The sequence below is a fragment of the Neomonachus schauinslandi genome, chromosome 2, assembly GCF_002201575.2.
Source record: "Neomonachus schauinslandi chromosome 2, ASM220157v2, whole genome shotgun sequence".
In the NCBI taxonomy this organism is placed as follows: Eukaryota; Metazoa; Chordata; class Mammalia; order Carnivora; family Phocidae; genus Neomonachus; species Neomonachus schauinslandi.
Genome location: NC_058404.1, coordinates 84,477,638 through 84,502,031, shown reverse-complemented (window position 1 = coordinate 84,502,031; position 24,394 = coordinate 84,477,638). Strand labels below are relative to the sequence as shown.

The following is a 24,394-nucleotide window of genomic DNA, read 5'->3' as shown; positions in this document are numbered from 1 at the left end:
CAATACTCTAATAATGAGTCACGATTCTTTGCTCAGGTTTGAAGTCTGAGCCAGTTTTGGGATCTGGAAACCATTGACAGCAAAAAGACCAGATTCCCAGGAGGAAGACCCTGAAACCTCATAATGGGGTACACTGTAATAGTTCCCCCAGTCCTTTCCCAGATGGTTCTTTACAATTTCCCTGGCTAACTGTATGTTGGGAAAATGAGAACATAAATAAAATTTCTCAGTGTAATGGCAGATATAGGAATTTACCTGCCTTCTATCAAGCTTTACATTAAAGACATTTGCTAGACTGTCAAACAGGGCCACTCTTGTATGTTTTTGGTTTGGGAAGATACAACCTTTTTTGAAAAATATTTATACTAAGATGTAAGAGATGCATTACTTTTGATGAATTAATAAATTTTATCTCTTTTAATTTTTTGTGTGGTAAATATCAGTAGATATAGCCCACATAAACAAAGGTTGTTAGAGTCTTCAATTTTTAAGTTTTGGAGGGGTCTTGAGACCAAAAGGTTTAAGAATTGCTGCAACAGACAATGCCACAAGCCAAACCATCTGTGTAATCTTGGGGCACATTTCACAGTCTCTCTGCTTGTTTCCTCATGTGTAAACTTAGGAGTTAGTACTATATATGTGAAGCGATTAGAATGTCAGCAACATACAATGAAATATAATCGTTACTGATATTCTATTTTCTCTGTGAAATATAATATCTGCTAAAATTGATGGAAACAGTGATGGAAAGTTGAGGAAAGGGGAGAAGACTGAATAAAACCATGTGCATGATGGGAATGATAGGTCTGATTAGGAAAATATAGGAGGATTGAAGGCAATTTCGAGAGCCTTGTGGAGGTTAGTAACTTTGTATTTAGAGTAAAATCATGGTTGTATAATTTTTTTTCCCCTTAACAACACTAAGTCCAGTGTAGAACAGAAAAGGCAAGCTGTTGAATTAACAGAATAGGGAATGTTCCAGTTGGTTTGATCAGAAAGAAAAAAAGGCAAATTGTGATTGATGGGATGAACTACGTTTGATAAACTGAAGAAAAATGGGAGGGAAGAAAACAGAGATAATCGATAGGGAGAAAAGAGAAGAGTTAAAAGATGTGAAGTCTTCATTAGGAGGGAAAATTGAGTGAGAGAGTTGGTAAAGTAGGACGTTAGACAGTTTGTCTGAATTTTGGATTTCAGTGGTTAAGTAGATGACAAGACCCGGCATGTGGTCACGAGGGTGGATGGCTGGAGTGGAGTGGAGGTGATGACTACTGGACATGAAATCAAGAACCCAAGAGAATGGGTTTGGCTGTTAGGGTGATTCTGGGTGATGGCAGAAGTTGGAAGTCAGGTTCCAAAGTTTCCCACCAATAAGGAGTGGGTAAAAAAAAGCAACGACGAAGGAAAAAAAGTGGCATGGCTATATAGAAAGGACGACTAATTATCTGAGTGAGGTACAGGGAACAAGGGGACTGACCTGTACCTCCTAACCAACAGATGAAGGAAGAGTGCAAAAATGAGCACCTTTCGCTTCATAGATGTTTAAAGCCAGTTGTCTTTGTAAGGGAGAGGATGTTAGGTTTCAATTAAGGACAAGGCAGAACACACACTAGAGGCCCAGAATGTGGGAGAATTTGTTCACAAAAGAATGGAGTTCATAGTTTGCACAGCAAACATGAAAAGTAGGATGTGAGGCACAAACGATGTAGGTAGCAGAAAGTTTCCAAAGAATTAGGCAAGAATTTAGTCAGTTAATGCAGTGTCAAGTTTGTGAATTCATTTCCCTCTTCCTTTAGATTTCTCCTTTTCCGAAAAAAAATAAAATTGACCGGGCCTTCCTGTCCCCTTTCTGTTCTATTTCCTTATTCCCTCCTCTGTCAAATCCCTCATCCAGGAGTGGGAGTCCCGCCCCCCGCGGGAGTGGGCGGGACCGGGGCGGGGCAAACAGAAGTGGGCGGGCCCCTTCCTGTCGACGTGCTGCCGTAAGGTCGCTGCTGACGTAAGAGGACATCCGGTCCGGCTCCTAGTGTCGGAAATTGGCTCTGCCCACCCACCTTCGGTTTTAGTAGCTCTTTCCCTGGAATCGTGGCCCGAAAGTCGGAGTTGCTGCTGCCGCGGGCTGGTCTCACGCTATTCCCTGCCCCTCTGCCCCCGGAGTGAGCCCGGCCTCCCCGCAAGGGTGAGCGAGGTCGGCCCGGAGCGCGCGTGAGGGAGGGTGTCCCGCGGGCGGGTGATGGTTGTGAGTTCCCCGAACCGCATGGCACCTCCGCTGTTGCCTCTGGACGCCCCCATCACCCCGCTGGGTCCTCCGATTGCAGGCTTTTCCTCCAAAGCAGCGCTGACCCTGTGCCTCTTTCCTCATTTGATGACAGGCCACGTCTTAAGTCGAAGCTTTGCTGGAGAAGGGCTTAAACCCATATAAGGCGTGAAAAATTTCACTCTTTTAAGTTTCCAAACCAAATTGGAGAAAAAAAATCGAGGCTCAGCCTGAGCCGATTCACCCCTGGGGGACGCAAAAATTCACCGGGATGATCACCCCGGATTGTTTTCTGAGTTCCTTTGGCAGGGGACTACACAATTTTTTTCACCCTGTAGAATTTGGTCGTTTTAAATACTGAAAGGATGATCTCGTGGGCTTGTACGTTACTTAGCTGACCACCTACTAAACCTCCTGGCCTGATTTGTCTATATTTTTAAGTCGCAGCTTCCCACCACTTGGCTTTTGCTTGGACATTTTAACATAAGAGTTGAAACCCAAAGTAGGAAAACTTAATAAGACGAGCTAGCTGGTGCATGATTTCGCCCTGTTGTCATAGGGCCTTTTAAATGAGAAGTGTGAATTTCTTCAAAGTGATTTTTGGGAATTCTCTTCATGTATCATGGACGTGTTTTGGTTTCTTTGAAGAGAATGTTCGTGCCTTCAGGGAGATTGTGTCACAGTCACCAGTGAAACTTAATCCTGTCCTTGGAAGTTTAGAATTTGTAGATCTTGAACAGGGCCTAGACGTGTAAATCTGTATTTTTTAGGAATTTCTACAGTTGATTTTTGAGAATCACTCTTAGAAAAGACTTAAAAAATATGTATTTTGAAGAATGTTAAAGAAACTTGAGATTCATATTGTGAAGCAAGTACATAATAGGCCCATTTATTAGTGTGTCTCTTCATTTATTGACTGCTTAATATATGCCAGGCAGGGCGGGGAGGTAAACATTGTCAAGAAAGAGCTGAAATCCTCAAGGAACTTGTAGTGTGCAGACTGGATGAATAACCAAATAAAAATGTGTTATTTAGTAAAAATCTTGTTTTTCTCAATGTGGTAGTTCTTTCAACTAAGTGATAAAAGATGAAAGCCCGTTTTAAAGTCCTTATTTATACAGGGCTTTACATACATACTCATACATAATACATACTCTTAAACATAAATTTGAACTCTTAAAATTACATGCTCACTTACATGTAGAGAAGAGCAGCTTCCAGAGTCAAAGCAACTACAGTACCTTTAATATCTTTTCAGAGGGGGTTGGCTCTGTAGTTAATGTTGTCATTTGACTTTACTTGTTAGATGTTTTGTTTAGCTATTACACAGGAGAAATAAGACTTTATACTTCAAATCTTAACGTCAAGTTGAATGTATAGCTCAAAAAATGATATAAACTGAGTATATAATATACTTTTAAATTATTTCTTGTTAATGATATATGCCTAATTTTTAAAAAAAATTAGTACAGAGTAATTTTTATTTTTTATTTTTGTTTTTTTTTTAAAGATTTATTTGAGAGAGCAGGAGCATAAGCGGGGGAGGGGCAGAGGGACAGAGAATCTTCAAGCAGACTCCCCAATGAGAGTGGAACCCCAAGGTGGAGTGGCGGGGGTGGGGGCTTGATTCCAGTACCCAGACACCTAGGCACCCCATGTACAGAGTAATTTTTAAAGAATACTTAACATGAGAGAAACTTTTTCTCTTTTTTCTCACTGGGAAAAGAAAACATTTGGCTTCTAGGATAAATTGTTTTGATGTTTACATTTTTTAGAATTGTTTGGTAGTGCAAATAAGTGCCTTATCTTAAAAGTTATCTATTTTATTTGGGGTAATGTATATTTAATATTTCATAAAGGCTTAAAATGTGCTTACCAGTCAAAATGACAGGATTGAGTTTAAAATTTAATGAGTGAAAACACTTCATTCTACTGTTTCTTGGTTTATTTACAAAAGCAAATGCAACCAGGCAATTGTATCTTCTCTGTTCTCTTGTGTAGAAAGTGGGGTAAAATGCCTAAAAAAAAGACTGGTGCGAGGAAGAAGGCAGAGAACCGCCGGGAACGTGAAAAACAGCTCAGAGCATCAAGAAGCACCATAGATTTAGCTAAACACCCATGCAATGCGTCAATGGTAACAGCTTTTTTTGGATACCTGTTGGTGGTTGAAAAACTGTATAATACTCATCTGAAAAATGCCTGAATAAAATTGTAGTGAATACAGAGTTGCTGCATATATTTTATTGAATTTCAAATCTGTGTTAGAGGCATGTCCAATGTTTTCATTAAGGCAGAGTAGCAATGATTTTGTTTGATTTTATGTTATTTATAAACCTAGCGTATTACTTTGGCTGCTGTTAGTGATAGATATGAAACAAGAATACATACTAGGGATTGTGTGACGTTTTCCAGCTTCTCTAACCTTATACGCATAAGTTGTCCTATTAGTTGGAGCCTTTTCATTATTTCTCTTGGCAGTTCTTAACTCATTTGATTTTTCTTTTCTAAACTTTTCACTTTTCTTGACATCTCTTTTGGCTAACTGTCCTGTTACCTTCTTTTCCTGTGCTCAGTGGGTTAGTCCTGATCATTTCTGGACTTGTTTGGTCAAAGTGTGAAAAAGCAGGATTATCATGTGATTATAACCCCTTTCCTTTTTTTGGCTGTATTTCTCTGAGTTGTCCCATAATTTCCTATTTCCAGTCCTCTCTACTTTTTCTATTCCTGCTACTCCTCTTTCTTCTTCTTTTGTTTCACCTAAAGATCATATGAAATGCTTAATATGACTTAATTCCCTGAATGTTTCTTTTGCATCTATTTTGTGCCAGATACTATTTTAGGCACTGTGGGGTATACAAAAATGAATGGCACAGTCCTTGTTTTGATAAGTTTATAGATCAGTTGTCTTGTGTATTTCTTAAGATTTGTTTGTTTGTAAGTGACAAATCCAACTTAAGTAACTTTAGGGAGAAAAAGAGTTTACTATTTCTATATTATTTCTATTTCTGTTTACTACATTTACTAACATGTAGTTGGGAAGGGCAAGGATGTAGCGGGGACGCTGGGACTTGGACAACTGGAACCTGGAACAACCGTGTAGTTCCATCTTTTGCTTGTGTTTCTTTTTCCTTATTAGTTCCATTTTCTCAGATTGTCTTACCCCATTTGTTTGGGTTTGTAGGTACTGGTAGCTTGTGTGTCTCACATCCCATAATGTTGTCAGAGAGGGAAAGAAGATAGCCCTGCTAACGTTTATGACTGGCATGGGGGGGGGCGGATGGGAGGGACCAGGATTACATAACACAGATAGGACAGATGGTAGAGACTCCCTTCAGGGTCATTTCTAGAGAAGAGGGTTATGGGACAGACAAAAGAATTGACTCATATACATAAATACACATAATGAAGACTAGAATTTAATAAGTGTTGTAATAAATGTACAGTTAAGACTAAGGTACATTTGGGCAAAGCAGGGATAAACTTGAGTGCGTGGATGGGGTACAGTTCATAGAGGAGGTGGGTTCATCACCAGAACTTTCAACAGGTAAAGATTGTAAGGATAGACTTTTCAAGGAAAATTATTAGGATAGTAAGGCATGGAAAAAGTATAAGACCTATTTCATGAATGGCTGACAAATACTGACTTTAATCTAAAGTGAATAGGCCAGCAAGGTTTGAAAGTGGTTAGGGACCAGATTGTTGAGAACTTTTAGTACCATGTTTAAGATTCTAGATTTTCTGCGAGCTTCATCATATTGTGTTCTCTACCATTTCTTGTGTCCATTCTGTAATATTTATCTGATTAAAAAGCAACATCAACAAAAAAACACAACCCCAAAACAAACCACTGCTGTATTTATATAGCCTCTTGTGGAAATGCTACTCCTTTCTTTGGTGTGGTATGTACGGGAACATACCTTTGTTATTAAGGTGTGTATAGATGCTTGTATATGTGGGTGAAGTTGGAGGCTTTGGGGAAGTGTTACTTAAATTTTAACATGAAAAACAGGGTATTCTTTATAATGCAAGTAAATTGGGAGTTTTCAATCAGAAAATTAATGTTATGTGTTTACATTTTACAGGAATGTGACAAGTGTCAGAGGTAAATTTTTATTTATTTCTTTTTCTATCTATATGTAATAAATAGATCCCCTCACCTTTTATCTGATATTGACTGAATTTTAAAATTTTATTTCACATGACAAGACGGCAGAAGAATAGAGCGTTTTGCTATTTTTGCAATTCTGTACAGAAGTTACCAATTTGTGCACAGTGTGGTAAGTACATGATAACTGGGGACTTAAACCTTTTCTTTTATCAACGATTTGTTTTCCAGTTAATCAGTTTGACTGATTTATCATTTTTTATAGTACTGTTAGACCTTACCATTAATGAAATAACAAATTGTTATTTGGTCTGTCTGACACTATCAAGTCTTGATTTTGTCTCTTTGATATAATGTTGAAAAATAATTAAGGTACAGTTTAGATACAGGTTACCATCATGTTGTAAACATTAAAAGATCAGATTTCAGACTAATAACATTTGGTGATCTGAATTTTTAGTTATACTAACTTTGTCTTGTTGATATCTGTTTGTATACTTTTCTAAGTTTTGATTCCTGCTGATATTGCCCACAGTATTTTAGACTGTTGAGAATAGATTTATTCCACATTTACTGATGCCAATTTTTTCTGTTTGGCATTAGCATATGATTCTTGAGTTTCCTCATATGTTTTCCCAAGTGATTGCAATAGAGTTCCTAAGCTCCGTATTCAGTTCCCAGGTATTTATTCAGAGTAAATGATTATTCAAAGTAAACTAAATGGTAAAACTAAATGGTAGTTCATAGAACAACAAGATTGGTGTTTCCCAAATAGCCTTCCATAGAATACTTGAGCTAATAATAGGTATTCTTTCTTTCTTTTCTTTGAGAGAAAGGGAGAGACAGAAGGAGGGGCAAAGGGAGAGGGAGAGAGAGAGAATCCCAAGCATGCTCCATGCCCAGTGCAGAGCCTAATGCAGGGCTCAATCTCGCAACAGTGAGATCAGGACCTGAGGCGAACAGACAGACACTTAAACAACTGAGTCACCCAGGCGTCTCTTAATAGTTATTTCTTAAAATAATACATACACTTGAGAAATGCTGCTTGTTTCATCCCTGCCTTTCTGTCTGGGAAATTTCTGTTACATATTTGTATGTTAAAGGTTCTGAAGACCTCCAGTAAAGAAACCTAATGAATTTTGTTCACACCAGATTTACTCCCTAAACTTTTATTTGAATAAATACTCCCTTTGGTTATGGGATGATAGTTTCAGGTGGAACACAGTTTGGGATATACTCACATAAATGTGTTTATGTATAATAACATTGTAGAAAATTAGGAAAGTTTAGGGCTGTATCCCTGAATATTTCTAGCGTGGTTCTAGTTTTCTAAGAGGCCATCTTTTGAGGTTTATCAGCTCAGGTCTTGCTCCCAGGGTCATGAGTTCAAGCACAGCATTAAGCAGGCCCAGGATGGAGCCTACTTAAAAAAAAAAAAAAATACTGGCCTAGAGAGACTACTTGTCTGCCAGTTTTTATATCTTTATTTTATAGAAGACAAATGAATATAGAATGAGAAAATAGAGGGGCTTCTGGGTGGCTCAGTCAGTTAAGTGTGGTGACGTAGGCTCAGGTCATGATCTCAGGGTCCTGGGATCCAGCCCTGCGTTGGGCTCCTTGCTGGGCGAGATGGGGTGGTCTGCTTGCCCCTCTCCCTCTGTCCCTCCCCCAGCTTGTGCGCTCGCACGCATGCTCTCTCTCTCTCAAATAAGTGAAATATTTAAAAAAAAAAAAGAGAATGAGAAAATAGATTATGAAGATTGAGTTCTTACTAGGACCATCCCATATTTTCATTGTTGGCTGGGCTTCAGTTATATAGTGCTGTGTACATGGATTTATTTCCCACTTACTGATTCTTATACTTAGACATGGAACAGTTGGGTAGCTGCTGTCTCTCATTTCCAGTCTCTCTTCCCATTTCCTGTTGTCTTAGCTTTGTTCCTCAGATAATCAAGATAATGGAAAATTGTGCATCTTCTTTGTGTTTCATCTTCTACTTTGCAGAGTCTGAGATGGGTGATTAATATGTCACCTTAATTTTGACATAGTATATGATGAGTGAATTTCCTGATAGTGTTTCATGTTGGTAATTTGCTGCTAGATCAGAGCTTTTGTGGCTATATTGTGATTTTTAGCTCTATCACTGTATTCCTGTTTTTTCCACTCACTTGGGCAGTATTTCAAAATTCTTTGGGAAGAATGTTTATTTGGGGGCTATGTTTGTCAATTTTTACATATGGATAAACTTAAAAAAAGAACTAGTTAAGTTACATTATCATTGTTTGGTTTGGTTTGAGATGTTCTGTGGAAAGAAATAAACAATGGCTTCCAACCAGGCTGTTTTTATTGTTTTTTTGAGTAGAAATAAACAATAACTTCAAACCAGGCTATTATAAACTGTAAAATTCATTTTAAAGCATAGCTTTTTAAAATCTGTATTAATTCATCTGAAAATTCACAAGATTTTAAACTGCTTTGATGATTGTTAGATTACAACTGTAACTTACAATTTCTGATTTTAGTACAAACAATAATTAACATTTAATTTTATTATGCAATACATTTTTATAGATTTACTAGTAAATTTCTAATCTTAAAAGATCTGATTCAGGTTAGATCTCTGTTATATCAGTCTTTTTATTTTTAGTAATATGAGCACTAAACTGATTTCTATCCATTTTCAAGTTATTTCTATAGGAATTGAGGCTAGGTAAAAAGTGGCATTAGTGAATATTTACATATACTACTTTGCATAAGACTACTAGTGCAAATTTGTCTCCTTACAGGGAAAACAAAGTGCATGATGAAGTCTTCAGACTGTGTCATAAAGCATGCTGGCGTGTATAGTACTGGCCTTGCAATGGTGGTAAGTTTCTTGTCTTCATTTCTTAGACGAGCAGGTTTCCAAGGATAAGAAAAGTCTTTCTGACCAGTGGTTATTTTTTCTAAATAGCACTGTTTTGTCCTTGATTCAGTCAGTCTGGAGTTTTCTGGATTATCTGTGCATATTATTTGTATGATTTTCCTATATTATCCACTTATTTTTGATTGCTTCCTTTTTTTCTTATTGGAAAACATACAAGAAATGGAAACTTATTTAAAGTTGACTTAAACAAAAATTCATTTGTCAGTGGTACCTTTCTAAAGTATATTAATCAGACTTCATAGGATGTCACTTACTGTACTGAAAACCCTGCTTAAGCAAGGTTCAAGCATTTGGTTAAAAAGCAGCCTAGTTTCAAAAGAACCTAGTATTAGTAGCTTTTTTATAGCTTTACATTTCAAAAAAGAATACATATTTAACATAGACTTATGCATAATTTCCTCATTACATGTAGAATTTTCTAAGGAAATTCATTGTTTTAAATACAGGCATACCTCAGAGATATTGTAGGTTGGTTACAGACAGTTGTAATAAAGCAAATATTGCAATAGAACAAGTCAAAATTAATTTTTTGGTTTCCCAGTGCATGTAAAGATTATGTTTACAGTATTTACTGTACTGTAGTCTATTTAATGTGTAATAGCATTAATCTAAAGAAACATTTTAAATACCCTAATTTAAAAATATTGCTGTAAAATGCTAACCATGATCTGATCTTTCAGTGAGTCGTAATCTTTTGCTGGTGGAAAGTCTTCCTTTGATGTTCTCAGCTGCTGATCAGGGTGGTGGTTACTAAAGGTTGGGGTGGCTGTTGCAATTTCTTAAAATAACTATTTCTCCATAGCATGTGATGCTATTTGATAGCATCTTACCCACAGGAGAACTTCTTTCAAAATTGAAGTCAGTCCTGTCAAACCCTGCTGGTGCTTTATAATCCAAGTCTATGTGATATTCTCAATCCTAGGTTGTCATTTCAGCATTCTTTGCAGCATCTTCACCAGGAGTAGATTCCATCTCAAGAAATCACTTTCTTTGTTCATTCATAAGAAGCAGCTCCTCATCTGTTTTATCATGAGGTCGCAGCAATTCAGTCCCATCTTCAGGCTCCACGTTTTTATTCTTTTGGTATTTCCACCACATTTGCAGTTAACTTTCTCCACTGAAGTCTCGAACCCCTCAAAGTTATCCATGACAGTTGGAATCAATTCTTCCTAACTGCTGTTAATGTTGATATTTTGATCTGTTCCCATGAATCAGTAATGTTCTTAAAGGCATCTAGGATCGTGAATCCTTTCCAGGTTTTCAGTTTACTTTGCCCAGATCCATTAGATGAATCACTATCTATGGCAGCTATAACCTTATGAAATATATTTCTAAATAAAAAGACTTGAAAGTCAAAATGACTTGTTGATGCAGGGGTTGCAGAATGGATGCTGTGTTAGCAGTCATGAAAACATTAATTTCATTGTATCTCCCCATCAGAGCTCTTGAGTACCAGCTGCATTTTGAAAAGAATCCTTTTTCTGAGCAGTAGGTCTCAACAGTGGGCTTAAAGTATTCAGTAAACCGTGTTGTAAATAGATGTGCTGGGCGCCTGGGTGGCTCAGTTGGTTAAGCGACTGCCTTCGGCTCGGGTCATGATCCTGGAGTCCCGGGATCGAGTCCCGCATCGGGCTCCCTGCTCGGCGGGGAGTCTGCTTCTCCCTCTGACCCTCCTCCCTCTCATGCTCTCTGTCTCTCATTCTCTCTGTCTCAAATAAATAAATAAAATCTTTAAAAAAAAAAAAAAAATGTGCTGTCATCCAGGCTTTCTTGTTCCATTTCTTAGGGAGCACAGGCAGAGTAGATTTAGCATAATTCTTAAGGGCCCCAGGATTTTCAGAATGGTAGGTTAGTATTAACTTTAGCCTAAAGTTACCGACCAGCTCTATTAGCCCCTAACAGGAGAGTCAGCCTGTCCTTTGAAGCTTTGAAGCCAGGCACTGACTTCTCTTCTTTAGCTATGAAAGTCCTAGATGGCATCTTCAAATTTAAGGCTATTTTGTCAACATTGAAAATCTGTGGCATAGTGTAACCACTTTCATGAATTATCTTAGCTGGATCTTCTGGATGACTTGCTGTAGCTTCTGTATCAGTGCTTTCTGCTTCACCTTGCATTTTGATGTTTTGGAGACGGCTTCTTTCCTTAAGTCTCATGACCCAACCTCTGCCAGCTTCCAACTTTTCTTCTGCAGCTTCCTCACCTCTCTCAGTTTTCATAGAACTAAAGAGAGTTAGGGCCTTGCTCTGAATTAGGCTTTGGCTTTAGAGAGTGTTGTGGCTGATTTGATCTTCTATCCAGACCACTCAGACTTTCTCCATATCAACAATAAGGCTGTTTTGCTTTTTTATCATTTGTGTGTTCATTGGAATAGCACTGTTAGTTTCCTTCAAGAGCCTTTTTTTTTGCATTCACAACTTGGCTGAGTATTTGGCACAAGAGGCTTACTTTTGGCCTTTCTCAGCTTTCAGCCTGCCTTCCTCACGAAGCTTAATCATTTCTAGCTTTAGATTTAAAAGTGAGAAATGTACAGCTCTTTTACTTGAACACTTAAGAGGCCATTGTAGGGTTATCAATTGGCCTAATGTCAATAATGTTGTGTCTCAGGGAATAGGGAAGCCCGAGGAGAGGGAGAGAGGTGGGCGAACAGCTGGTTGGTAGAACAGTCAGAATACATATAACATTTACCAATTAAATTTGCTGTCTTACACAGGCATGGTTTGTGCACTCCAAAACAATTTTAATAGTAATATCAAAGAGCACAGATCACCATAACAAATATAATAATAATAAAAAGTTTGAAATGTGAGAATTACTGAAATGTGATGCAGAGACATGAAATGAGCAAATTCTGGTGGAAAAATGGCACTGATGATTGCAGGGTAGCCACATACCTTCAATTTATAAAAAATACACTAGCTGTGAAGTGCAGTAAAATGAAGCATAACAAAATGAGGTATGCTGAATAAAAAGAGTTGTGTAATGCATTTTGCTCTCTTTTTCACTAAAAAATATCTCTTTAACCAATTTTACTGTATTCTGTTGTGTGGTTTACTTATTTTTTTTTAAAGATTTATTTATTTATTTGAGAGAGGAGGGGATACAGAGGGAGAGGGAGAGAGAAACCCAAGCAGACTTCACACTGAGTGCGGAGCCCGATGTGGGGCCATTCTCAAAACCCTGAGATCACAACCTGAGCCGAAACCAAGAGTTGGATGCTTTAAAGACTGTGCCACCCAGGCTCCCCTCTGTTGTGTGATTTTATGCCCAGGTCCAAATTTCATTCCATGAGGAAAGTAATAGTACCTCTATGTCAAGCAGATATTTTATTTATAGCAACTTGCCAAGAACATAATTTTCTGTCATGAAGCACACCTTTATATGATTTATTTCATGTGTGCATATCTTACAAAAGCAAGAAACTAGACTTATTCATCAGTATCTTGTGAATTCCTCTTCATTTTAAATACAGGATTGGCACTGTTATCTTTATTCATAAATCAATGTAATCTTCCTTGGTAGCTTGCTTATGTCCAGATTTATCAAATGCTTTTTAAAAAATTCACTAAGTTATATGAATGTGAGTGATCTCTTATATAAAACATTTCAGTAGATTCATGTATCATTAGCTATAAATTCTAGAAAAGTGATTTTTTGGGAATCTTCTATTTGCCTGTTGAAATTCCCTTTCTCTTCCCTCTTCCCCACCCTGCTTTGCCCTGGGAACCGCACCTGTGTGTATGGACTAGATCAATGGCTTTCTTACCTTCTGGCTTCCCTTTGGGTTCAGCCAATGGAAGACCCTGGCAGGAAAACATGTAGATGGGAGGACAGTACAATCTGGGTGTTTATTCTCTCAGATCTCTCTACCAGGTTATCCTAGTTTGGACATGAATTGGCCACAGTTCCTCTCTATATGGCCCGGTAATCCTCTCTACACTGCTCTCTCTCAAGGTTCTGATAACTCTCTCCACTCCCCTTGTTTCAGGCTCAGAGGTGGTAACTGCATCATCCCTTATGTTTTTTCTAAGCCTTTCCCTGTCCTTTGTAAATCATCTCTTGTAAACTCTCCAGGATTACTCAGTTTAGTGTGTCATCTTTTTGTTGTTAGAACCTTGAATGTTCCAAGAGATGTATTGGAGGATTTGCTATCCACAGTGATAATCCATTTTTGCAGCTGCAAAAACACCCTTTCTATTTGTTCTTTACTACTTCTGTTACAGAGTCTTGAATACTAGAACACTGAATTGAGATTCGGAACACCGTGGTTTAAATCCTAGCTCCACTGTCGTGTAGCTCTGGGATTTGGATTTAAGACTTAGGCCCATATTTGTCACCTGTAAAGGAAAGACCGTCTAGTCCCATTTTCTTTTTTTTTTAATTTTATTTATTTATTTGTCAGAGAGAGAGAGCATGCACAAGCAGGGGGAGTGGCAGGCAGAGGGAGAAGCAGGCTCCCCGCTGAGCAAGGAGCCCAATGTGGGACTTGATCCCAGGACCCTGAGATCATGACCTCAGCCCAAGGCAGATGCTTAACCAACGGAGCCACCCAGGCGTCCCTAGTCTCATTTTCTTAAGATTCTTTCTAGCAATTAATATTCTATAGATGTCATTGTGTTATTGAAAGGTGTAGTCTTTCTCTCTTATCTTGATGTAAAATTGGAGAGTCTTATCCTGGTATTTAATTCTGTATATTTTATGTTAATTTTTTTCCACAAAGAAATGTAATGATTCAAAGCACAAGTCACCTTAACAGAAAAAAGATGCTGACAGAAGTTTAATATTTTTTCTCAGTTATTATAGAAAAGCTATGTGAATTATTTTTATTTTTTATTTTTTTAAAAAATTTTATTTATTGATTTGACAGAGAGAGAGACAGTGAGAGCGGGAACACAAGCAGGGGGAGTGGGAGAGGGAGAAGCAGGCTTCCCGCCAAGCAGGGGGCCTGACATGGGGCTCGATCCCAGGACCCTGGGACCATGACCCGAGCTGAAGGCAGATGCTTAACCAACTGAGCCACCCAGGCGCCCCAGCTATGTGAATTATTTTATAAATGATTCAGGAAGGAATTTTCTTAAGTGAGAAATATTTCCTTTTTTTTTTTTTGGAAGATGGAATATATATTTATTATAAATCACAATATCACACAGGTGCACAACATAATGATTTGATATTTGTGTATATTGCAAAATGATCACCACAGTAAGTCTAGTTAACATCTATCACCTCACATAGTTACAATTTTTTTCTTGTGATGAGAACTTTTAAGATCTACTCTCTTTGCAACTTTCAAATAAATAATACAGTATTATTGACTATAGTCTCCATGCTATACACTACATCCCCATGACTTATTTAATATGTAACTGGAGGTTTGTACCTTTTTTATTATTATTATGTTCAATTAGAAGTCAGAAATATTTCTAATTGAAAAAATTCAGTTTAGTTACTATAATTGTTATAGATAAGAATGCTTAAATGTGGACTCTGGACACCATTCAAATTAGAATTCAATTTGAAGGCAACACTTTTAGCTCCGTGACTTACTTTAATGATTAGTATTGGGGTTAAGTGTATAGTTTCCCCCTTCTTTTTCTTTTGATTTATAGCCAAGTTTTTTATATCGTAAATAGCTGTTGGTGAAGTAGTTTGATTTTCAGAGAACCCTCTTTAACTTTGGCTTAAACAGAAATTTTTTTTAATGAAGCCACCCACTATCGCTGAGGGTTGATAAATTGCTAAATGTATACGATTTTGATGGTTGCCCTTGGCTAAACAATGGTTGCAGCCAGGCAAGTGACAAAGATTTTTTGTGTTTCTTGGTTTCAGGGTGCTATATGTGACTTCTGTGAAGCCTGGGTTTGCCATGGTAGGAAATGTCTTAGTACCCATGCCTGCGCCTGCCCTCTTACTGATGCTGAGTGTGTGGAGTGTGAACGAGGTGTCTGGGACCACGGTGAGTGATTACATGCAAGTGGTGAACTTTACTGTATTAAGTAAAGGCTGACTTTGAATCATTCTGGATGCTCTTTTTATATGAGTAGCCAGGGGATTGTGGGAGTCCCCTTTTTTATGGTTCAGTTTGGCAGTTTTCATTGTAGCCTTTACCAGAACAAAAACTACTGTGTCACTTTGGTGTAATTCTGAAGTAAATCGCTTGACTTCTTTAAATTGATATTTATGGCTTCTTTAAATTGAAATTTATCATGGTTACATTTGTGGGTTTTGTTTTTTAATCCAATAGGAGGCAGAATATTCAGTTGTTCTTTTTGTCATAACTTTCTCTGTGAAGATGATCAATTTGAACATCAAGCCAGCTGCCAGGTTTTAGAGGCGGAAACATTCAAATGTAAGTTTTTATAAATTAGATGTCCTTTATACCCAGGATTCTTAATAGTATTAAGTGTTAGACTCAAAAAAGAATCTAGTTTTTTATGCAGCCTCTTGTGGACTATAATTCAACTTAATATCTATTTTCCGTTTCTAAAAAAAATTCAGAACCACATAGTCTGTTTTTTTCAATAGGGATGCCACTGGCATTTTGGTTGGGTCAGTTCTTTGTTATGTGGGATTGATTATAGGACTGTAGCCTTCCTGGTCCTGAGTACTAAGTATCATTTTCACCTCCAAGTTATTATAACAACTCCCCCCCCTACCCGCCGCCCCCCTCCCCCCCCAAACCCACACACATTTCCAAATGCCTTCAAGTAAGTGATACGTAATACTACCCCTGGTTTGTTCCTGCTAGTTGGTTTCGGTGATTGTTAGACAAGAGTATGCATCAGAAACACCTGTGGAGGTTTTTTAAATATACAGCCACCCAGGCCTCATCCCTGAGATTCTTTGAAGTCTGTGGTAGGTGCAGGCCTATGTATTTTACCCACACACATAATTGTCATGTATCTTTCAGTTTGAGAACCAGTGTAACTGGTTCTCAATGGTATTATCTTTACAGATTACATTTTATTTCCGCATTATTTTTGATTCTCAAAAGCTCAAAATTTAGAGTCAAACACCTCCTGGTTATGTGATTTTGGGCAAATCACCAAATCTTTCTAAAGCTGAATTTCCTTATTTATTAAAAGAAGATGCTAATTTCTTTTTCAAAGAGTTAATTAAAATGAGAATCCATATAAAGTGTTATTATGGTACCTTTTACTTAGAAAGCCCTTATTAAATATCGTTATAGAAAAGGCTGAAATTCCCCAGATACTCACTTGCTTGAATTTGGTTTTTCTTTTGATATGAAATGCTAATCTCTATATTCTCTTAAAAATTTAAAGTTGATAAGTTGTCAGTTTTAATATATACATAAATGCATATATATGTAATTCTTACAATATTCATATAGAAATTCTCAAAGGTTAAAGAACATCTCAAAGTAGATAGCATTTTTGAGCCATTCTTAGGCTTCTGCAAAATCTGTAATATAAAAATTGAATTACTTTATTTGGAGCCTGAGAACTTTGAGTATTTTGTAGGATTTGACCCCAAAGACTGGCAGTTGTGAGTGATAAGACTATAATTTCATCAGGAAGTTTTAGTGATTCAGTAAAAGACAAAAGGAAAAATACAAAAGCAGAATAGTTGACAGGATTTTAAGATAAATCTATCATCATGTCTTTGATACTTGATATTAAGGTTATGTTCATTGCAGGTTCCTAGGTGTCTTTGGTTTACTGTAGTTTATCTTCTTTACTTTTTTTTTCATTGCTTTAGTTTTTTTCTTGCCATTCTTTCTTTGAGAGTTGCCATTCAATGCTTGTTTTTTTCTGAAATATTTTCCTAATCATACCCATAGGCCACAAAGGTATAGCTTGTTTCCACCCCCTTAACTGGTCATATCTCATCATTTATAGGTTTGACCTTACTTAGGAATTGGGAGATATAGAAATTCTTTAAGACACTTATTTACCTGCATTATCAGTGGGAAAGATGTTTTAAGAAAAAACAAAACAAATACATTGACTCTGCCTCTATTTTTTTAAATAATTAAAATGGCTCCGGGACTTCTAATTTAAAATGGCTTGTTATCAGCAGACTTTGATGCATCCCAACCTACTCTCCTTTAAAATACTCTGAAGACATAGAAATAGATTTAAAATGGAAACCATTCCCCAGTTTAAAACTAGGAAAGTCAAACTATTTTTATATTTATTTATGTATTTATGTATTTATTTAAGATTTTAATTTATTTTTTGACAGAGAGCAAGACAGCGAGAGAGGGAACACAAGCAGGGGGAGTGGGAGAGGGAGAAGCAGGCTTCCCGTCGAGCAAGGAGCCAGATGTAGGGTTCGATTCCAGAACCCTGGGATCATGACCTGAGCCGAAGGCAGACGCTTAACGACTGAGCCACCCAGGCGCCCCGTCAAACTATTTTTAGAATCTGGGAGAAATGCATTGTTTATATAAGTCCAAAATTGTAACTCTTGGGGAGAGAAATAAATGGGCAGTGAACCAGAGTGCATATGTGTTGGCTTGAGGTAATCAGGGAGAGAAGAATGGCAGGGCCATGTTCCATCCTAGGTTGAGTTCCCAGAAGTAAGGATGAGGGCAAGATAGACAAAATTAATTTCTTGGGATCATGTCTTTGTGGCACGTAGAAGACTCAAGTAGTGGGGATGGGAAAAGATTCTATATCAGAAATTCCTGGGGCTCCTTGGTGGCTCAGTCGGTTAAGCATCTGCCTTCTGCTCATGTCATGATCCCAGGGTCCTGGGATTGAGCTCCAGGTGGGGCTCCCTGCTCAGCGGGAAGCCTGCTTCTCCCTCTGCCTGCTGCTTTGCCTACTTGTGATCGCTCTTTCTCTCTGTCAAAAATAAATAAATAAAATATTAAAAAAAAAAGATGCCTGGTGTACACTGGGAGATTGGGTTGGGAACTTTGTACTTTCAGTGTGTGTTCTGGCTATGTATTTGAAAGAGATTTATAACATTTTGGTTAAGTATATCCTTTTTCTTTTTCTTTCTTTTTTTTTGACTGAATGAAGAAGGAACCAAAAAACTCCCTGGGCATATCTTCAGGTGGAAATGATTGAGATTTCAGATTTTTGTCCCCACAGACTGAATGAAATAATATGGTTATTATTGAAGTACTTTGGTATACTTATATATCCCTTATATAGTTAACCCTTGAACAGTATGAGGGTTAGGGGCACCAACCCTCTGCACAGTTGAAAATCTGCATATAACTTCTGACTCCCCAAAAACTTAACTGCTAATAGCCTATTGTTGACCAGAAGCCTTACTGATAACATAAATGGTTGATTAACACATATTTTGTATGTATTGTATGATATATTCTTACAATAAAATAAGCTAGAGAAAGTAAAACGTTACTACGGAAATCATAAGGCAGAGAAGATACATTTAAAGCACTGCACTGTATTTATTGAAATAAATTTGCACGTAAGCAGACTTGCACAGTTCAAACCCATGTTGTTCAAGGGTCAACTGTATATAGTAAGTACTCAGTTGATTTTTTAACTTTTATTATTAACACATAGGACAAATAATACATATCCAACTGAATTATTGGCATTACGGTGGAAGAAAGCAGGATACTCGGACAGAAGCAATAATAATACATATAATTGAGAGCATCATTTCTGAGTGTAAAAAAAGTACTTGCCTGTTCACATAAAAAAGGCTACCCATGAACCAGGCAAAATTAAGTAAAAGAATTCCCAAATTAGAAACATCTGGTCAAATATTTGCATTACAAGACAGGCTTCCTTTTACTTGTTTTCCTTTTTATTTTTTCAAGACCTCTAAGTGAATTGAAAGTTAATAGTTTATATTCAGGCTTTATTAGTGTAAGGCTTAGTTTATTTTCTTTTTCTATACCTCTGGTACTTATTTTTTTCTTCCATTTCTGGCACAGTCAATATGTGCCAGACATTCTGGCTGTTCTAATATATTTGCACTTAAGTTTAGGTTTTTCCTCAGTAATTACAGGTAATGACCAAAATTAACATGGCTTACTGACTAAAATAGTAATAAAATATTTTGGGATTTTTCCCATCTTTTCCTGCCCACTTGAACATTATTTTCTCTTCATAACTACCCTTTCTACCTGAAGTATTCTATTCCCTTATCAGAAGTTATGCAAAAAATGGCAATAGCCTGCGTCATCAGGAGAGATTATATATTAATGGAGAAAATTATTCTTTTTAAGATTTATTTATTTATTTTTTAAAGATTTTATTTATTTACTTGAGCGAGAGTGAGAGAGAGAGCATGAGCAGGGGGAGGGGCAGAGGGAGAAGCAGACTCCCTGCTGAGCAGGGAGCTTGATGTGGGGCTCCATTCCAGGACCGTGGGATCATACCTGAGCTGAAGGCAGATGCTTAACCAGCTGAGTCACCCAGGCGTTCCTCTTTTTGAGATTTAAGCATTATGTGATAAAGGGAAGAACTTCAGCCAGTGTCATGAAAAAAAGGATGTCTCACCATTTCAGTTTTCTAAATATAATTAATGAAGTTTGCCATCTCCTAGAACGGGAGAAGTGGAAGGAGATTGGAGAACAATTAGTGTCATACTAGCGAAAGAATGCTGGGTGTGTGCACTTCGTTTCCTTCCTTCTGGCTGGGGATTCCATCTCATTTTATGTGCCCTCTAGGTTATATTAGGAGACCAAAACAATGTTAATAATTGATCTAAGTACATCAAGTATAAATCTGTGGAAAATAGTGTTTTCGTTCGAAGTTTGAATCTGGACATTATGTATTTTTGCCCACAGGTGTTTCATGCAATCGACTCGGTCAGCATTCCTGTCTCCGTTGTAAGGTATACTTGTTTGCTATTTTTAGATTTGGTTTTTAATCCCAGTATGCCTCCACCTTGCATTATTTATAGCTATTATTAATCTGTAAGGGTCTTTAACATTATGTAGTTTACTTCTTTTATTTGGGAGATTGTGAAATTGAATTGAGAAAGCTGAATGACTTTCCAAAGGTCATCCAGTTGGCTTATCTTAGAGTTGACACTAATGCACATGTCTCCTGAATCTTCACTCAGTGTTTTTACACATTACGTTTATGGAGAATATTCTGACCAAGATGTTGAGAGTATATTTTAATTAATATCACAATTCACTTGCTTAGGAGAGTTTGAGTAAAGTGAATATTTCCATAATGTTCTGTTTCCTTAGATCTTGTCTCCAGCATTTCTGTTTGTCAAAAATCATTAAACAGGTGCAGCGAATTCACTTCCTATCGGAAACATTTCTCCGGTTCTTCTGGTCCTAACCCTGTCTCTTGTTTCTCTCTCAGATCTGCCCCAATTTGGCCAAATGGCTTTCAGGTGTTGTCTATGCTGTTTCCTCTGCCTTAGATCTCTCTTCCCATTTTGCTTATCCTACTGTACCCTTGTTCTCCTTCAGATCTCAGCCAACACATCATGTTTTCCAGTAAACCTTTCCTGAATCCCATATCCTGTTTAGTGCCCCTCCGCTGCACTTCCCTTTCATTGCAGAGTGTTTCACAATTATCTTTCCACTTGTCTTGTGTCCCCAGTTAGGTTATGTATCTGTGAGGGTGGATAGGCTATTCACCATTATGTCATCAGGGGCTTTGTGAATGCTCATATATTTATGAATGAATCAGTGTGCCTACACTGTTCATATCCTATGTATGGTTTCTGCTTTATGTTAGGTCATAGTTCAAAGAGTTCTGGCAAAGACCATTTCCCTTAAGAAATTTAAGTCAGGAGTGTGACCAGTCCCAACAAAAGTCTTAATCTCTACCCTAACAAAACTGCCTTTAAATCTCCAGGAAATATTTAGTGATAATTTTGTATATTTTTTTGAATTATTTATTTACTTGCTTATTTTTACTTCTCCTATGTAGGCTTGTTTCTGTGATGATCATACAAGGAGCAAAGTGTTTAAGCAAGAAAAAGGAAAACAGCCTCCCTGCCCCAAATGTGGACATGAAACTCAGGAAACTAAGGATCTCAGCATGTCAAGTAAGGCTCTTCTTAAAATACCAATGGAGTGATTTTGCTTTCTTGCTTAGATAAGATTTATCTCTTTTTTTTCTCTTTCTATTTTTGTTTTTGCCTCTTCTTTGTATTTGAAAAGATGAATGTGTTCTCTTAAGCAAATGGAATTTTACAGCCTTGGAAAATTTGTGGGTGAAGTTTCTCAATTTAACTTAAAAAATACACCATCATTCACTTCGATATTTGGCAGTTGACTCAGTTAATGACATAGTGAATACTGAAATTTAAGACCAAAAAGTGATTTTTCTGCTTTTGCTGAAGCTTTCCTTGTTAAATAATTGAGTAGCTATAAATCTTTAATATTCGAGTGCTGGTAATCTTCAGTGCTTGGAAGTTGGAATTCATTCTGAAGCTTTTTGTAGGTGTGTGGTATTTGAGCAGCTATGCTTATTATGTAATATATCACTACTATAGGAAATTGTTTTGTGGTTTTTACATAACTTTTCTGTGAAGGAGTAAGACTACTACAAACATGCTTATAGTAATGCAGCTTACAGTTTTGTTAAAGAGAATTTGACTCTTTACCAAACGTAGCAGAATGGAACCATAATTCTAAATGACCCTGACAATACTTTTGTTTAATCAAAGATGTAGTTGTACAATGAGGTGAGACTGATGATTTTGCTAATTTTTTGCACTAAACCGTATTGCCACTTAGGCAGAAGAAATTAAGGGCTTTGTCTTGTCGGACACCAGAATTACAGAGTAGTTCTCTTAAGAAAAATGTGTAGTGACATGAATTCAACAGTTCTGTGATTTGAAAATAAAATTTTAATCTATCAAATGAAGAGCATTTTAGTTTTTAACATGCCTTATTTGAATTCTGTTTGGAGAGTGCTATTGTTCTTATTTTTTTTTTTTTAAGATTTTATTTATTTATTTGACAGAGAGAGACACAGCGAGAGAGGGAACACAAGCAGGGGGAGTGGGAGAGGGAGAAGCAGGCTCCCCGCCGAGCAGGGAACCCGATGCGGGGCTCGATCCCAGGACCCTGGGATCATGACCTGAGCCGAAAGCAGACGCTTAACAGCTGAGCCACCCAGGCGCCCCCTTATTTTGTTTTCCAACTTTTTCTAGATTTAGTGAAATGACACTGTTGTCTTTATTATTTGTTATATATGGTATGTGTATAGACTCTGAGTAGGATAGAACCGATTGTTGTTACTGAGGTCTCCTTTCTTTCCAGTTAAGTATTAAGTGAGGAAATTAGGAAAATGGGAGTAAGAAGCAGCCAGTCAAGTTCATATAATTTTGTATATTGTAGAGAAAAGTGAAGATGTAAAGAATCGGAACAAAGTGCCATGTACATATCTGTCTTTTGCAGCACGCTCCCTGAAATTTGGCAGGCAGACTGGGGGTGAAGAGGGAGATGGAGCTTCTGGCTATGATGCCTATTGGAAGAACCTTTCTTCTGATAAGTGTGGTGATAGCAGCTACCATGATGAAGAGGAAGATGAAGATGAAGCAGAGGATGATGAAGAGGAAGAAGATGAAGTTGGAAAGGATTCAGATGCTGAGTCATCCGATTTATTTACCAATTTGAATTTAGGAAGGACCTATGCCAGCGGCTATGCCCACTATGAGGAACAAGACAACTAGGAGAGCGGCTTGCCCCTGCGTGACTGTGTCTGAGAGGAGCCGGAATATGTGTGCCTGATGAATTGGGTGTGGATGTTCAGAAGTCCTGTCACTTAGCCTTGTGCAAAAGACTAGTCACATTCACGGGGGCAAGGAGTAGGGCATGGCATTTTTATAGGAACTGATAATCAGGCTTATAGCATAAGAAAAATGAGTTCCAAATGTAAGGTGTGTATTGATCCAAGCAATTGAAGCATCGTGGATTGGAGTTTTACTGATTTCAGTAATCAGTAGGTTATGCCAATTAGATACATACACAGGATAAAAGAATAGGATGGTAATATATTTGATTGAAATTAAATTGCTGTTTTTATTAAAAAACACTGCTTATATTCATTCTGATTTTGTAAGATGGTAATGGGTAAAACGAATTATTGTATTTTTCGTTGTAGGTCCACAGGATGAGAGTCAGATGTTAAATGCTGAATTTTCATTAAATATTCATGTTATCTTAAGTAGTCACGATATGTATGTTTTAGCAATTACTCATTGATTTTTTTTCTTCACAGTGTGTGCCCTGAACAGCACCTGTTATGAATGCCTAAATGTATAGACAAAGGTGACCACGTAGCTCGTTTTCAGAGACACGGAGACAGTATTATTATACAGATGCATTATGCATTTGTCTTTGAATAAATCTAGTATTTCACTTACATACTTTTGATACTGAATTTCTTGTTCTTAACTTTTTAAACTTACTTTGGAAAGCATTTCCAATATTTTTTTATAAACTGCTTCATTTTTCATCTACTACGCAAAATAGGTAGGAGAGATTAGTGGTGTGGTAGATGCAGACTTTTGCGGCTAGAGTCCATCACTCATGGTAGGTGGAGAACAGGCAGTTGTGGGTGCAGGTTCCAGTTGTACACCTTACACTGGCGATGGATTGGGATGGTGTGCTAGAGAGGAATGTGTTAGTGCCCCTGCTGGCATTTGAGAAGGATGGAGAAAATTGTACCTGTGAGGATAAAAGGGTTGGATGGCTATTGCTAGGCCATTCTTACTCTATGGAAACATAATGAACAGCTGAGGGCAATAATGGGCCGTGGGAAGCCAGGTGTGAAAGCCAGAGGGTCTCTGGATGCACGGGAACTAGTTTTCATCTCTTGCAGCAGGATGGCTGAGAAAGCTGAGGCCCAGGCACAGGACTTAATAGTCTGTATGGATAGACTTCAAGACAGTTGCCAATCGAGGCAGGTCTGTTACGTAGCGGTCAGGGCACTTGTTGAGAAAACCCAGGACCCTGACAAGTGAGGTGGAGGCATCTGAATGGATGCCGCCGAAGATGTTGACTCCACAGACTCCTGAACTTTCTGGGCCTGCAGTCGCAGCCCACCCCTCTCTGGTAAGGGCAGACACTCCTGCCCTGCCTCCAAGCTGGGTGACAATGCAGAGCTCTCTCCCCAGGCAACAAGTCCCCCCTTTAGGACTTGTCCTATCTCCAGGCTACTAGGTTTTGAATTAGGA

At 37.7% G+C, this 24,394-nt stretch overlaps 1 protein-coding gene across 1 annotated transcript; it reads left to right on the top strand.

Moving 5' to 3' along the window:
* Nucleotides 1–1,989: 1,989 nt before the first annotated feature.
* Nucleotides 1,990–23,574, top strand: ZNF330 (zinc finger protein 330). The gene is made up of 10 exons (XM_021679329.1): nucleotides 1,990–2,179; nucleotides 4,259–4,391; nucleotides 6,340–6,359; nucleotides 6,464–6,534; nucleotides 9,149–9,228; nucleotides 15,116–15,242; nucleotides 15,531–15,635; nucleotides 20,028–20,074; nucleotides 21,136–21,253; nucleotides 22,614–23,574. Exons 2-10 carry the CDS (start codon nucleotides 4,272–4,274, stop codon nucleotides 22,886–22,888), a joined length of 963 nt encoding a protein of 320 aa, XP_021535004.1. The 5' UTR covers nucleotides 1,990–2,179; nucleotides 4,259–4,271; the 3' UTR covers nucleotides 22,889–23,574.
* Nucleotides 23,575–24,394: the final 820 nt, after the last annotated feature.

Bases quoted from the DNA above. Each gene is read 5' to 3' on its own strand.
- ZNF330 (XM_021679329.1), top strand. From the start codon at position 4,272: ATGCCTAAAAAAAAGACTGGTGCGAGGAAGAAGGCAGAGAACCGCCGG. The intron at 15,636-20,027 runs GTAAGTTTTTAT...TTTTGCCCACAG, and splicing joins AGAGGCGGAAACATTCAAAT to GTGTTTCATGCAATCGACTC. The intron at 21,254-22,613 runs GTAAGGCTCTTC...TGTCTTTTGCAG, and splicing joins TAAGGATCTCAGCATGTCAA to CACGCTCCCTGAAATTTGGC.